The sequence below is a fragment of the Tinamus guttatus genome, unplaced genomic scaffold (genome assembly GCF_059628265.1).
Source record: "Tinamus guttatus ecotype Peru unplaced genomic scaffold, ASM5962826v1 Tinamus_guttatus_pri_ptg000080l, whole genome shotgun sequence".
NCBI lineage: Eukaryota > Metazoa > Chordata > Aves > Tinamiformes > Tinamidae > Tinamus > Tinamus guttatus.
In genome coordinates, this window is record NW_028288614.1 from 1,973,873 (window position 1) to 1,989,645 (window position 15,773).

At 36.6% G+C, this 15,773-nt stretch overlaps 1 protein-coding gene across 2 annotated transcripts in view; it reads left to right on the forward strand.

The window, feature by feature from the left end:
• ITSN2 (intersectin 2) overlaps nt 1-15,773 on the forward strand; it is a 73,007-nt gene that overhangs the window by 26,729 nt on the left and 30,505 nt on the right. Inside the window, exons 3-17 of one of the 2 annotated variants that reach the window (XM_088520132.1) lie at nt 864-956; nt 2,500-2,563; nt 4,005-4,168; nt 4,566-4,766; nt 5,046-5,142; nt 6,282-6,424; nt 7,116-7,179; nt 8,990-9,127; nt 9,241-9,326; nt 10,267-10,529; nt 11,191-11,340; nt 11,494-11,634; nt 12,417-12,504; nt 13,153-13,292; nt 14,224-14,304. In XM_088520132.1, the coding sequence (XP_088376258.1) occupies nt 864-956; nt 2,500-2,563; nt 4,005-4,168; nt 4,566-4,766; nt 5,046-5,142; nt 6,282-6,424; nt 7,116-7,179; nt 8,990-9,127; nt 9,241-9,326; nt 10,267-10,529; nt 11,191-11,340; nt 11,494-11,634; nt 12,417-12,504; nt 13,153-13,292; nt 14,224-14,304 (1,913 nt within the window). The remainder of the gene's footprint in view (nt 1-863; nt 957-2,499; nt 2,564-4,004; nt 4,169-4,565; nt 4,767-5,045; nt 5,143-6,281; nt 6,425-7,115; nt 7,180-8,989; nt 9,128-9,240; nt 9,327-10,266; nt 10,530-11,190; nt 11,341-11,493; nt 11,635-12,416; nt 12,505-13,152; nt 13,293-14,223; nt 14,305-15,773) is intronic. The other variant, XM_088520131.1, reaches the window with a different exon arrangement.

Sequence of the window (15,773 nt, forward strand, 5' to 3'; positions counted from 1 at the left end):
CCAGTAGGAATATTGGAGAGCAGCTTAAGAGTTCTTTGAAAGTAGTAATGCTGAAAATAATGTATTAGTAGTTTTTTTTTTTTTTTTTTTTTTTTTTTAAACAACTTCAGTGTTGCTGTGGGGTTTTTTATTCAGAATGTTGACTAATTCATTGATTGGAAACTTGGATTTTCTCAAAAGCTTCCCAGCTAAAACAGCTTCTTAAAATGCAAGTGGATTCACTTAAGAGAATAGCAAATTGCCCCCTTGCAAAGGGCATGTGCCCAGATGCCTTTACAGTAGGTTTGGATATATTTGAAAGTCATTTCTGGTTCTTTCTGGTCTATCAACACTGCTCGGTAAACATCTTTATTCCTTGCAATTTAGCTTTGTTACTTTGAGGCCATAATATTCTACATATAGTTAGTGGAAGTCATATCTTACTTGGAAAATGCAGAATGTTGCCGCGTTGAGTTTTTGCTAGGAGTCTCAGTCTCAATTTTGGGGCGCGGGCTGGTGCATGGCATCCACGGTGCCCTCGCCGTCCCTCCGAGGACCTTTCAGGGCCATCACAGCACGACTGTTCAGTGGGATCACACAGAGCAGGGGGAGCAACGTGCTTCCTGCCCGGAATCAGCTGGAAAGCAACTTGGAAAGGCTTGTTTGAAAGGCCAGGATAGAGCCACCGGGCTGGGCAATGGGCCTGGCTACCGCTTGCACATCGCGGAAGCCAGGCTGGGTTTCATCATATCCTGGTCGAACTGGTAGGAGCTGGATGTGCCCAAGGCTGATCCTGCCTCTTGAAAAACTAAGCTGTGGTTTCACGAGTGACGTGCTTTGTTTTTAAACATCTTCCATCTCTGTTTTTTTTTTTTTTTTTTCAGGAGGCCCAAACATATGGGCCATCACCTCGGAAGAGCGGGCAAAGCACGACAAGCAGTTTGATAGCCTGAAACCCACAGGAGGCCACATTACAGGTTGGTCTGGGACTCTGTGTTATACATTGACTTATGTGTACATGCAAAGTGACTTTGTAAAACACTTCGAAAGCAATATCCTTTTCCAGCCTTTCGTTATGTGACCAAGATGGCCACATTACTCAGGGCATAAAGCCACAGGTTCCTACTGTTAAACTTCTGCAAGCTTAAGACCAAAATCTGGCCTAGAAGTTCTCTTTTATTAATGCAGCCACCTCTGCAGCCAGCAGTTTAGTGCTGTCACTCTGACCAGTTTCAGACCCGAGGAATATCAGGCTAAATCTGTGTTCTGATGGGAGGCTGCCAAGGAGCACTTACAGCAGCTATTGTAGCAAGAGAGGGCAGGGACACAAGAAGTGGCTCTCTTGACTGAACAGCCTTAGAGAGCACTGTGCTCTTAGAGAGCTTTGTTGCCCAGGAAGAGATCATGACAGCTTGTTCTCCTTAATGACCACTGGACATTTATTAACCCTCGTGTCATCCACAACTTCTGGGTAGGCTGATGGTGTGTTGCAATTGCCAACCATCAATTGCAGTTGCATTCTGCTTTTTCTTCTCTAAAACAGCTGGGTCATGCTGGTTTGCTCTTTAAAAATTGCAGCTTTAAAAACAAATAATCAAGAAAAATCTCAAGTTCAGTGTACAACGATGACTTAATAGATGTCCCTGCTCCTTGAGATTGGATAGGCACCGAAGACTAGCCCTGAGCCCTTGGACTTGCCTCATTTCCCCACCCTTCTGTCCTGCTGCTGACTCCAGTGCTTCTGTTTTCTGCCCTTTGTGGACCACAAAGCCTTCCCACTCTTTTCTCAGTCCTTTTTTTTTTTTGTTCATTTGAAAAGCACTTAAAATGTTAGGCTCTGTATGAAAAGATGCAGGAAGAATAATCTGAAATCTTAGTTCTACACATACATAATCCACTGTTGGATAAGCAAAAACAGCATTATCCATGTTTTATTGTATGTCTCTCTAACAATACAATCAGTAATGATTGATGAGGAACCTGAGTATGGTTTGCTCAAAGCTCCCATTCCCTCTCAGAAATGTTGAACTATTGAATATTTCTTGGGATCTGCATGTTATTTGGGACATGTTATTTTTTCCAAGGTTTTCTAAAGAGGCAGTACTGGGCCAAGTCAGATTGGATGAGAGAAAGAAATAGCATGCACATCCTTTCCTGGAAAAGGAGTTAGATCAGAATTAAATTTTCAGTCTTTTACATTATATTTGTTTGTTTGTTTGTTTGTTTATTTTAATCTTGCATCTATAAAAGTCTTGGCAGCTGTTGATTTGTGGCTTAAAACTATTTGGCACTACGTATTCTCAGAGCAAAACATTACAATTAGAGATTGCATCAGAACCTGATATCTGCTGTCACCACAAAGTTCTGTGGTGCTCAACTCCAGAAAGCTTAACTGCTGCTCCCCTGCTAAGGTCGGGTTCCCCGAGAGTACTGGGGTCTTCTGAAAGTTCTGACATTAGTAAATATTCATGGGTTTAGCGTAAGAGTCTTTCTTCATTCTTTTTTTCTTGTTTATCATAGGTGATCAAGCACGTACCTTTTTCTTACAGTCAGGTCTACCAGCTTCAGTTCTAGCTGAAATATGGTAAGTCATTCTTTTGCATTTTTTAAGATGGGAGATGTGTAGCATGAAAGTGTTCTCTTCAGTATGTAATATAATATAAAAGATGCTTTGAGCAAAATAGGAATGCTGTCTGAATCTGTATTTGAATTTTACTGAATTTTGCTGAATACAGAAGAAGAATTGAACCCACACTTATAATAAGAATTTAGAAAGATACTCCTTTTTAGGTCAGTGCTGGAACAAAGTTAATTTAAATTGGATCTTCTTGAACGCTGTCTTTAAAACTACAGTAAATGCTTTTTGCAAAAGGTAATAACAAACTCCAGAGCATTCTTAGAGGGAAGTGCCTGTTAAAGTGCCACATAGGTGGTTGTTAAGCCTTGCCTCAGTATTTTAAATAATAACATGTAAAAGAGGTAAATGATGGGTTAGTTAATTTCTGGAGGTACCAAATTGAATGTTATTCAAAAAAACTAATAATACTAAAAAGCTGTAATAAAATTAAGTTTCAGAAGAGTTATATGCTGCTAAAAGGAGAGTGGAAAATATACGAAAATATTTTTAAAAAGGAAAAAAAAAAGGAGAAATTGGAAAACAATATATTATGTTAGCAGAAGATCAGTTGTAATAGACTGTTCTATATCAGCCCAGTACCATAGTACAGGAACTGGAAAAAAATACTGTTCTTTGCAGCATTATATGTAGAGGTTGTAACATCTGAAACAGAGATTTTCTTCTTTCATAACTCCTCAGACTTCACCAGAACGTTGTATTCATTTCAGGGTACTTCATTATTATCAGGGTGTGCACACATTAATAGAAACTGGGCGTGAAGGCCCTTAATAATTAAGGAGTAAGAGGAATTTACTTATGAAGGAATATTTAAGAAAATACATGTTTTGATAAAATATAAACTTAATTTCTTCTCTAAATATTTAACATGACTAAAAAGAATGATTGTGAAATGTTTCTATAGTGCTTTAGTTTATATTTTAATGAACAGTAAGAGAATGAAGCAATAAAGGGGAAAATACAGCTAAATATTAAGTCTCTGACCATTTTCTTGTGATTTTTATTCACATCCTTACAGCTGGTCTGCTTAAGTGTTAATAAGATATCAGATTTCATGTCTCGTTTATCAGCAGTTTTGTCAATTTGCTGGTGTATGCACTGTTTCATATATTTCCTGATTTTATTTGAAGTTGATTTGGAAAAATGCCAAAGGAAGAGGGTATATATGTCAGGCTTAAAAGCCTAATTTCTATGCAGTTTTTCATAGTGGCACAGTGTGTCTTCAGAAGTTTTCTGAATGACCATGTTTCAGAATCAAATAGTTGTAATATTTGTTGTTTGATTTTTATATATAAAAAAGACACATAAAAATGATAGAAAAGCTTATTATTAAATGAAAAAAAAGAATTCAAATTTTTTTCATGTGGGGTTCTGTTCCTTTCTCTTTAAGGGCCCTATCAGACCTGAACAAGGATGGAAAAATGGATCAACAGGAGTTTTCTATAGCCATGAAGCTCATCAAGCTGAAGTTACAAGGACAACACTTGCCTGTGGTTCTCCCTCCTGTCATGAAACAAGCTCCAGTATTTTCGCCATTAATGTCTGCTCGCTTTGGTACATATGAACATAAAAATATTCACAAATGAAAATCCCCAGATTCATCTGAAATCAGTCAGATTAAGCATTAATCTCAGTTATTGCATGGATCAGTAAAGAAACAAAGATATTCTGAATTAGAAACTTTCCAAAACCTCTTTCTTGATATTGAAAGAACTCTCCACACTTCTGATAATTTCATCCGTTGTGGAAATTTAATAATACAGTATTTTTCAGTCCTTTGTGCATTTTCTGTGAACTGTATTGTCTGAACTTTAGAGACGAAGTAAACTTTCTACATGAGCATACATTGTAGCTTGCTGCCTTTCTTGATGCAAGTTGCTTTGTGTAGTTTCTGCCTAGAAAAATGGAGCCTCCATGGTATTAAATGCTGAATTGTTTGGATTTGCTCTAGGAATGGGTAGCATGCCAAATCTGTCCATGCCAACGTCCATGTCTGCGATGGCACCGTTAGCTCCCATGTCCTCCCTGACCTCGGTGCCCTCCGTTCCGCCGCTGGCTCTCTCTGCTCCCCTGGTGCCTTCTGTCAGTACCTCGTCATTGCCAAATGGGACGTCCAGCCTCCTCCAGCCTTTGTCCATACCTTTCTCCTCAAGTGAGTTTAATATAGTCCAGTACTCAGTTTCAGAAATATGAATCTGACTTTTTCTGATTAATTGCATGCTGAAATACTAGTCATCGCGTAAGATTTTTTTTTTAAATGTATTTTATCTATGTTTACCTTCATAGAATCAGTTATAACTAGTCAATCTTAGAAGATCTCATTAGCTTTTCTTACTTTAACTCAAACCTTACTCAGTAATTACAAAGCATTACCTTATACAAGTTTGTTTTTTAACTTTTTGTTGTGTTTCTTGTCGCTTGTTCCTCTCAGCACTGCCCCATACAGGTTCTTTTGCTCCCATGGCAGGAGGGCTTGGTGGCACTAATATACAGAAGGCACAATCACTGATTGATTTAGGATCTAGCAGGTATGGCAATTAAGCTTTAAATAATTTTATCTTAAACTTGAGTAGTGTGCCTTTTAAAAATTGTTGTATGTTTGTTTATATTTTTAAGTTTGTTTTTTTTTTAAAGAAAAGTCTTAAATCATAATGAATACTATTTTTGGTAAATTTAACAAAACTGTTTCAAGTAGGTGAGGAGTCCAAAGAAGAATTTATGTCAAAAATGAGGGAGTATACAGCAGAGTAAATAGAAGTAAAACTCAGCAAGTGGGTACAGAAGCAATGTTTATAAGCTGATGCACGCATTCCTTATAAATCACACCACATAATTAACAAGCATGTAGGAAGAGTTTTAGTTATTTATGAATTCGTTTTATGAATAATGGAAAAGTGTAAAGCTCTATCATTTAATTGATTTTTACAGCTTAATTATTGACAAAGTGACTTATCTACTTAATTGGGTATTTGAGGAAAAATCTTCCAAAAGGCAATTGAGAGGGTTCTCTGCTGCTTATACAAGGCATCTTGGATGAATATACATCTAGATTTGGACTCCTCATACAGACACCTGATGTTAATAGGCTGATTTGGGGTATAATATCTTTTCTCTCTTTTTAATTATTATTTTTAATTGGGCATATAGGCATAACCATGCAGGCGATCATCACTATTCTGCAGAACCAGAATGAATTAGCCTGTAATAGAAAGTCAGAGAGATGAAATAGTGGTTTTTAGCAACTTTAGAAGCAGCTTTTGGCTGCAAATTTATCAGATTTTTTTTTCATGGTTTATTTTTTTTTTTATTCATTTATATTCTTCTTTTTGTTTTACTTTGATATATATCTCTCTCATGCTTCACAGTTCTTTTAAACATTCTTGTGAAAGCTAAGATGCTTTCCTGTAATACTATGTTGCAGTGATCCGTGAGTGAAATACATGACAAATGCCTGTGATACCAAGGGTATAGAGTCTTTAAGCCAAGAATTTCTTTTTATATATTTATTCCTAATTTCACAGTAGTATTTCATATTAATGTCAAAAATATTTATAGTAAGTTAGCAGAGCTAAAGTTTTGTGGAAGCGTTTTTCATGTTTCCAGAAGATGCTGCATCTTAGTGTGTGTTTATTATGTAATTTCTTTCTTTATTATTATTATATTGCAGTTCCAATTCTTCCTCTAGTGCTTCGCTAACTGGGAATTCACCAAAGATTGTATCCTCAGACTGGGCAGTTCCTCAGGCCTCCAGATTAAAATACAGGCAGAAATTTAATAGTCTTGATAAAAGTATGAGTGGATATTTGTCAGGTGAGTATGACTCTTGATCTGGAGCCGGGAAACAGCAGAGTTTTCTGCCTCGGGAACCTAGAAGACTTGGGGTGGAATCCTGGCTTGCTGAAATTATGGAAGCTTTACTTGCATGTAACCTGAAAGCTGATGAAATATTTGGGTCTTAGTAGGAGAGAGTTTGGCATAAAGTCACTCTGCATCTGTGTAGCAGTCCAGAATTCTCATCTTGAGGACTTACCAAGCCTCTTTTTTCCAAGCCTCTGCCTTAGTTTTCTAGTCTGTAGAGGAGAGGACACTTCTCTCTTTCGAAAGAGACTCTTACTGGTTTTTATCTTATTCAGCTAATTTGGGGGCTGGGGATTTCAACTGATAAAAGTTGACAGCTTTCCATTTTACCAGCTCAAACTCAAGGCAGACTATGGCTGTTACACGAACACAACTGATGCATATTACCATAAATACTTATTTTCGTGTCAGTTTTTCTGTTCTGAGCTTTGAGTGAAAAAAAAAAAAAAAACACCCAGAATATTAAAATCTTTATTGATTGAATCGGTACCTGTTGTTAAGCCTGTGAACAATACTGTCAGTCATTAGTGAAAGTAAATTAGATTAATATTTTAAAAAATAATTGTTCATGACCTTTTTTGCTGCATGAGAATCTTTGTTCAAAGTACTGCTTTTTGAATAATATTATAATTTGTTCACTAAGGATTTCAGGCAAGGAATGCCCTTCTGCAATCAAACCTTTCACAGACGCAGTTGGCTACTATTTGGTAAGTTTGGTCACTGATGGCAAAGTGATGGCACTTGTGACGTTAGGGAGGAAAGGTACCTTATTCAACAAGAGTTTGAATGGAGGAGACACCATAGATCTAAAATCCTAAACTGAAGCTCAGCTACTTATTAACTTCTTTGTTAATTAGTAAATTTTCTGCAGACTACTCTGCTTAGTAAGATCAGTGTTTTTGCCTTCTGTTACGCTCTATATAATGACACAGATACTGACCTCAATTTTAGTAGTGAGCTGTTTAAGTTCAGCTGAAGGTGAGTTTATTTCAGAAGTAAAGTACTGAAAGAAACAGTAGTCCATGTTTGTTAGTTTTAATATATAATGAGAGTAAAAGTAGTGGCTCCTCAAATTTTTGTTTCCTGTAGTTTCTGTAGATACTCACATATTACACATATGTTAAGACTTGCCTTTACTGGGATTATTAGTTTATCTGATTTGGCTGCATGCTGTGAGGGCCAAAAGGGAGTATCAGCCTGTGTTCATCATCTGGAATAGATGAATAAAGCGGGTACAAAGTGGCTGTTTTCCTCCTAGATGATTCTTACTAACATGCCTTGACTGAAGATGTCAGTAGCCAATGCAAGGAGGTCACAGAATCCCTGAATGACTGAGATTGGAAGGGACCTCTAGAGATCCTCTAGTCCCTGTGCCCAGAGCATGTGGCACAGGGTGGCATCCAGACAGGTTTGGAAGATCTCCAGAGATGGAGACTCCACAGCAGCAGGACACCACCTGTCCAGTACAGGCCCATGAACCAATTCAGAGGATTAACAGGCTGTCACAGTTTTGTCCCAAGCAAAGAAATACTGGTATTTGTACTGGTATCAGGTGTTCATAGGAGTGCCTGTATAATAGTAATGTTATATGTTAGTAGTTTTGGTCTGTCGGCCTAATAAAAATCTCATTTTATCATCTCATGCTTTTCTTTTTCTCTGGATTTAATTTTTTTGCTTAATATTTTTGGCCAATTGCGCATGGTTTAAAAAAAAAAAATGGTATGAGCAGTTGCTTTCGTTAAAAAATTCAACTACATCCAGTTGAAGGCCACAGAGCTGCAGTTATTTGTACATACACTATTCTTTGAGAGAGGTTCCTGTTTTCTTTCCTGCATCTCCGGAAGCATTTCATTCTTTTTCGCCTGTGTGGCAAGCATTTTAAGTACAAGTAGGCTAATGTTGTGACTGTGTGTTCTGCCTTCTTGTTAGAGAGAGCAGGTGATCCTTTTTTTGCCTTTTGCAGGGAAATGCAGTATTTCACATCTTCCCTGCAGCACTGACAGCTGCACTGCCAAGAAGGCACAATTTTATACAAAGATTCCAGCTCTGCAAATTGCATGTAATTTTATATAATACTCTTTTTTTTCTGTTTTTTTTCTTTTTTTTTTCTTTTCTTTGAGGCAGAAATTAGTTTAAAAAAATGGGTTCTGTCATGTAGAGCTGTTTAAGAACAGATTTGGATTCTGTTCCCAGCTCCAATATTGGTTATGCAACAAATGATAGATGTCACTTCACCTTTCAAATCCTCACTTACCTTTTGTTCTTTATTTTTTTTTCTATATTCTCTGAAAGCTTTTTTTAAACAACACATTATTAAATAGAATGGTGTCTCTCTTTATCCACTGCTCATTTTAGTAATTGTAATTATTTTTACACATCATTTCACAGGAATTCTCAGTTGAAAAAATATTTTACAATAAGTTATTTCAACTGCCAGTTGTGCTTGTGATGTTAGTTGTAATTAGAGTTTAGAGTTTTTGTTTAGTTGTAATTAGAATTGTTATTACAACTGGGCAGGTCCCTGGCTGATATTGATGGTGATGGACAGCTGAAAGCTGATGAGTTTGTGTTAGCCATGCACCTCACTGATATGGCCAAAGCTGGACAGCCTCTGCCACTAACTTTGCCTCTTGAACTGGTGCCACCTTCTTTCAGGTAAAGCACTGAGGACAGTGCAACATTATACATTTTCAATGGAAATGTTTTCTACAAATACAATAATTGATTTCTCTCTCTCCCACTTCTTTTTTTCTTTTTTCCTTTTCCAGAAGTGGAAAATACACTGAAAATATAAATGGAACTCTGCCATCTTACCAGCCTGTGCAAGAGGAGGAGCCTCAGAAAAAACAGCCAGGTGAAATGTGCTTTGTGGTCTCATTCTTAATGTATAGGCTTGCCTTCAAAGGGTACTGAGATATTTAGAAAGTAGAAGACATAATGAAATCCCAAAGGGGCTTCATTTCAGGAGCCAGATGCTGTCCATCCTGGATGGAAGAAAGGTTGTTGAGCAGATACGGCCAGACAGGTGCAGCTAATAAAATTGAGAAAGCAGAGATAGGGACTATATTTGGAAAAGAAGTGTGCTGTTCCCGGTACCATTAATAATGTATTTTTGGAAAAGAAATCTTTTGTGGCCAAGTATTTTAATGCTGTGGAAAAGCTATTGATGTTATTTGTTCTGCATGTGGAGTATTCTGAAACCAAGAGATGCCAATATTGTTCAATTATCTGAAAACAACATATACACAGTATAGATTCTGCTGTCATATTGCAGATGCTACCAGCAAATGTCCCTGACTTGCTTCTCCTTACGGAAGGGGGATTACTTAAAGCCTAGGTCATTCCTGTGTATCTCCTTTTATCCTGCACTGCAGTAACTGAGCTTGATTCTGTTTTGCTTTCTGCTGTTTTTAACTCCAGGAGAATTTTCGGAGACTTTTTTTCTGTATATTAATGTTTCTTGCATAATGGAATACCTGTTTCCTTTCAGGAAGAGTCTTCTGTTAGTTTATAGAAGTTATTCCTTTCTGTTTCCTCTAAAATGCAAGCTGTTCTGTCAATCAATTTTGAATTGTGATATTTAAATTTTTGCCATTGGAATAGACTTCTGAAAATTTAAAAGTAACACATTTTTGAAAGACAAAATAATACTAAAAATATGCTTACATTATCCATGATCCAACAGCTTCAGCTCACCAGTAAGAACATATATATCCTTAAGGGCATAGCAGAGGTACTTGTTGGAGAGCAGTATTTTATACAGGACAGAACTGAACTACATTTCCTTCTTTTAGTAACATTTGAGGACAAAAGAAAGGCAAACTACGAGAGGGGAAATATGGAGCTGGAAAAACGCCGCCAGGTCCTGTTGGAGCAGCAGCAGAGAGAGGCAGAACGTAAAGCTCAGAAAGAAAGAGAAAAACAGGAGCAAAGAGAGCGGGAACGACAGGAGCAGGAACGGAAGAAACAACTTGAATTGGAAAGACAGCTGGAGAGACAACGAGAGCTGGAAAGACAAAGGGAAGAAGAAAGGAGGAAAGAAATAGAAAGGCGGGAGGTTGTTTTCTTGAAATTATATTTTAATGCTTTAATGAATGTGAACATGCAGTGCCCAATAGATACAACACTCAAATCCTGAATGTTCTCTCTGCCTGGTTATTGGCAAGCTGTTCTGGAGAGTATCACTTCTGTCTTAAAATGTTATATCTCTTATAAACGAATGAGGCCTGTGTTAAAGTTTTCAGATAGCACAGGTGAGATTTTATTGGATGGATATTTTTTTTAGAATTCAAAAAAAAAAAATCTGTTCTAAACAAGATTCTACTGAACCTCATAGTTGATGTTGTATTATGCCTGCTGATTCTGAGACAGATTTGATTTTACTGTGTCTTTAGGCATGCTAAGACTTGCCTACTCTCTGTAGCTGTGTGAAATCCTCAGAGGTTGTGAGTATTATCTGTCACTAATATGCTCATTTATAGGCAGTATTCTAAGGTGAACTGATCTCTGAATTATGCCACTCTTCACCAGGAGTTAGGTCCATCAGGAGTCCCATAGCATCATTTCCTCTGTTCTTTGATGCTGAAGTATATGGAATCACTTGAACAAAAATTCTTTACATTGTTGTTACTCTATTTAGAAGCAAAGCATATAATATCAAATAATGGTCTCTGTTTTGTATCTGCATTGTAATTAAAACTGACTTCATTTCTCTCTAGGCAGCCAAGCAAGAACTTGAGCGCCGGCGACGATTGGAATGGGAAAGAATTCGTCGCCAAGACCTTCTAAATCAACGTAACAGGGAACAAGAAGAAATTGTCAAGTTGACCTCTAGGAAAAAGAGCCTTAATCTTGAGTTAGAAGCCCTAGTAAGATATACATTTCATTACCTATCTTTAAGTGAAATATTTTAAAACACGTCACGAATTTTGCTTTGCTTTGGATGAGCAATTTAAAGCAGATATTTTGGCTTGTTTTAAAAATTGCTGCTCATGTATAGTTTTCTTTTGGTTTCTTTCTAGACAGACAAACATCATCAGATCTCAGACAGATTGCAAGATATTCGAAGCAAAAAGCAAATTCGAAAAACTGAGCTGGAGGCTTTAGATAAAAAATATGACCAAGGAATTATGGAAGTCAAGCAGCTACAACAGCAGCTTCAGGTATGTGGTTTTCATTTAAGCTGGTAATTCTTTGTTTCCTATTCTGTGTCTATAATGATGTTAATAAGTCTCAATAGGGAGGAATAATGAATCATTTTGATTGCTGTGCAGAGAGGAAATTGGCAAAGCCATCGACATTCCAGAGGCTCTTAATTTTCTTTGTAGTGCTAAAGAAATGCTAACATGTACTACAAGTTGATAGTAGAATAATGACAGCAATCAAAACCTCAGCTCTGTTTATAAACAGACCATAGTGACTTCTTCTTTCAGTTATGAATTCTTATATGGCTCTAGACAGAAAAATATTCCTCATAAAAAAAATTGAGTATGGAAAGCAAAAAACACCAGGTTAAGTTAGTATTTTCCTCAGACAGAATTAAGATTTTGTTATGGGGGATATTTTTTCTCCTCCAAATAAGAAGACATTTAATTATTTAAAAATGTCTAACTGCCATCCACCCTTCTGGGTCATAGCATGTTGTTGTTTCATGTTAGATGTGAGGCAGTCAATGTAAATGGTCTCATGATAATGTTTGTACTTTTACAAAGTCTATTAAGTGTTTTTTCCAGTGATGTTAATGTTTGTGAGTTGAAAAGGTTATTTTTTTTAATAGTATGTGTATTGGGGATATAAAAGAAGTCCATTTTTCCTCTCCCCCACAACAAAAATATATAACGATGTTTAATTAACATTTATTTAAATTATGTTTGAAAACTTACCCCATTTTTAGTTACTGATATTTAACAATATTAAAAACCTATGTTTTCTCCAATATCCACAGGACTATCAGAATAAACTAATCTATTTAGTTCCTGAGAAGAAATTGTTAAGTGAAAGAATTAAAAATACTCAGCTTGACAACACTCAGAGTAAGTGTCTGCAAGTGATTTCTCTTTGGTTTGCATTGCCAGCTTCTAATTATGTAGAGAAAACTTATGCCAAGGAAGTATTAATCAAACCAGTTATGTCTTAAGCGTAGGGTAACTTAAAATTGTTATAACTACTTTCTATTATCTCTTCCATGTTTTAATTGGAGATTAAACATATGTTTTTCTGAAAAGGCCAGGGTTTTGCATGAAACTCTATTTATATAGACTGTTCAGCGTGCAGATACTTTGATCCTTATTAACACTTTTGTCTTTACTGTGCAGATACTATGATTCTTAGCATAGCAACCTTGTGTTTTTTGATAGTGTAAAATCAGGAGACTTCATTTACATAAAACTTACACTAAATCATTCTAGAAATCCCCAGAAGCTTCCTATGGATCAGTCGAAAATGATATAAAAACAAATTGCAAATTATTTTTTGTATACATTACCTGTAATATTTGTGTGTCTCAAGTTAAGTAGTGGGTCCAATTCCTGCCTGTGCTCTAAAAGAACAGAATAGTAAATCAGGGAGTTTTTGTGAGGACAGATATTTTGAATTTGGAATGTGTGTATACTAGGAGCAAGTAACATAATTCATGAAAATGCAGATCCCATTAAAAGGCCTTTTATTTTTTTTTTCTGCAGATACAGGGATCAGTTCAGTACACAAGAAGTCCTCAGAAAAGGAAGAATTATGCCAAAGACTTAAGGAACAGCTGGATGCCCTTGAAAAAGAAACTGCTTCTAAACTCTCTGAAATGGATGCATTTAACAGTCAACTTAAGGTAGGTACATTTCTAAACATACAGTGTTACACACAGGTAAGCACTATCTTCATATTGTGTCTAGTCATAAAGATTGATGTTACCTCCAACAGGGTGGGTTTTTGTGCTGTTCTTTTACACAGCTGCACTTTCAAAAGCCTTTCCCATCTTTGAATGTCAAATAAGAGTCACCAAAGGTCATACAGCAAATAAATAGTGCAATAAAAATGCATTTTAAGCTAATTCATTAAAATACTAACATTTTGCTAATCATTGCTTTGCATGAATCAACTGTTGCTCACTCTCAAACTGTGCCCTCTAGAACTCGGTTTGATTTGGAGTCAGAGTTTCTCGCCTTGCGATTTCTGCCTTTAGGATACTGAGGTTCTATTGACTTCCTCTTTTGAATTGCGAATTTAGTATTTCACTTTTAATTAAAAAAAATACAGGCTTTCACAGTACATCATGAAAGAGCTGGTGGCAGTCTCAGGTGTTGTTTTTTAAGTAATACAAAGCACTTGTTTGTGTAGAAGTTAATAAACATTGGCTATTGAACCTGAAGGCATCTGTGTTTCAGAGACGACTCTGGACTTACCTAAAAACGCATGCAATTTTCAGGCAGGCTTGCATGTATCCCCACAACTTTATTTACCAGCTTTTTCACAGTGGCATTGTTCTAAAGTAAGATTTTTACGTTGGGCTAGTGTGAGGGCCATATACTATTCATTAAAAAGAATGCAGGGAAAAATCATAGATATTTTTATAGCTTTTTTTTTTTTTTCTTTAAAAGATGATGTTATGTAACATTGGTTACATGCCTTTTCAGTTACCTGTTCACTTGCATGGCTTTGCTGTGTTCAGTGGCTGCATCCACCATTGAGTCTTCCCTAAAACATGTTTTTAAAAATACATTGCAAGGTTTAATTGGCTTTTTATCTGCCTTATCTTACAGCGTGAGAATCTGGATGATTCTGTTCTTCAGTGCCTTTTGTCTCTGCTAAGCTGTCTCAACAACCTCTTCCTCTTACTTAAGGTTATTTTCTAATCTTTGGCTCTTCTGCTTTTAATTATTTCACAGTTTTTCTCTGCTTACCCTTTCAGTTTGCATATGTGACCTCTGTTAAATAGATTTTCCTGGTAGAAAATTGCTAGGCTCTTTTTCTTTTTGCTTGCTTATAAATGCTCTTACAAATTTCAAATGTTACTTGCCTGGAAATACAAACTGCAAAACACTGATAGCCGTCTTGTATGTTAATAGACTGTGTTCGCTTACTTGTTTTACCCAGATATTTTTAGTTAAGATGGCATCGGGGGCAGGGGGAATTTGTCTCTGGACGTAGTGTCTTCCTCCACCTTTCCATCTTTGCTCCATCTTGTGTGTATGCATCTTAAGGTCAGGAATTAGGTTCTGAGTTCAGAAGAGTCTAGAAAATCCTGTCAATGCTCAGGATATGACCTAGAGCATCCCAAATGCAGTGCTGTTAAACCTCCAGATTAACCCAGCACTCAAATTTAGTGGCTGCTTTGCCTCAACACTATTTTTGCCTCCTGGGGTTAGATATCTCATAAATTGTCATAAATTATTCTCAGAATTATTTAACTGACCTTTCTATCCTGCAAAAGGATTGTTCTTTCCTTAAAACAAAAACACTTTTTTTTTTTTTGATGAAGTCTGTTTCCATAGTGGTCTTCAAAATGAGAAATAAAAAGCATTGAGGCAAATATGTTTGAGGGGGGAAAGGAAATTTAAAAAGTGCTGGGTTTAGTTTGTTGCACAGACCTGCACTGACACAAAAGTCTTGTGAATTTGCCTTTTTCATATAAGTTAGACTATTTTTTAGGCAACGTGATTATTGGTAAAGATGCACCTATTGATGATGTGTAGCACTAGAGTTCCTAAAAGAAAAAAAAAAAAAAAAAAAGCATGTAACATCTTACAAGTCATTTGGGACATTGAGAAGTACATTCCAAATTAGTAGTGGTATTATTTTCTTCTGTAAATTTAATTAAACAAAAAATTCCTGATGTTTTGCATGAAAATATTTGTAATCAAAGGGATGGAATAAAAATTGAAGGACAGGATCAACAGGAACAGAACAAAGTCATGAAGTGTGAGTTAGTGGCTTTAGGTGTTTCCCTGCGGTAGCCTAATGAATATTTTCACTATTTTTTTTTTTTAATTTTAATATGCGAGTGATCATCCCAGTCCTGCCTCAGTTACTTTAGTCTTCTACTTGAGCTTAACCACCCTTCAGTTAGGTCTTACAGTTGTGAATGAAGAGGAAGAAAAGCAGGAGTGTGACCTCAGGTTTATGGTGTTGTGTTGGCTTCCATTAAACCTGCCTCCTCAACAAGTGTGCGCTCCGGTTATGTAAGATATGTTCCCTAGGGAACATGGTGTTTCACTGCTTGGTTTTGTGTTTTCCCATTTCCTCTGTTTTCCATTTCCAGCAGGTGCATGACTGGAAGGGCTCCTTGAAAGCCTGAGTTACATAAAGGGCT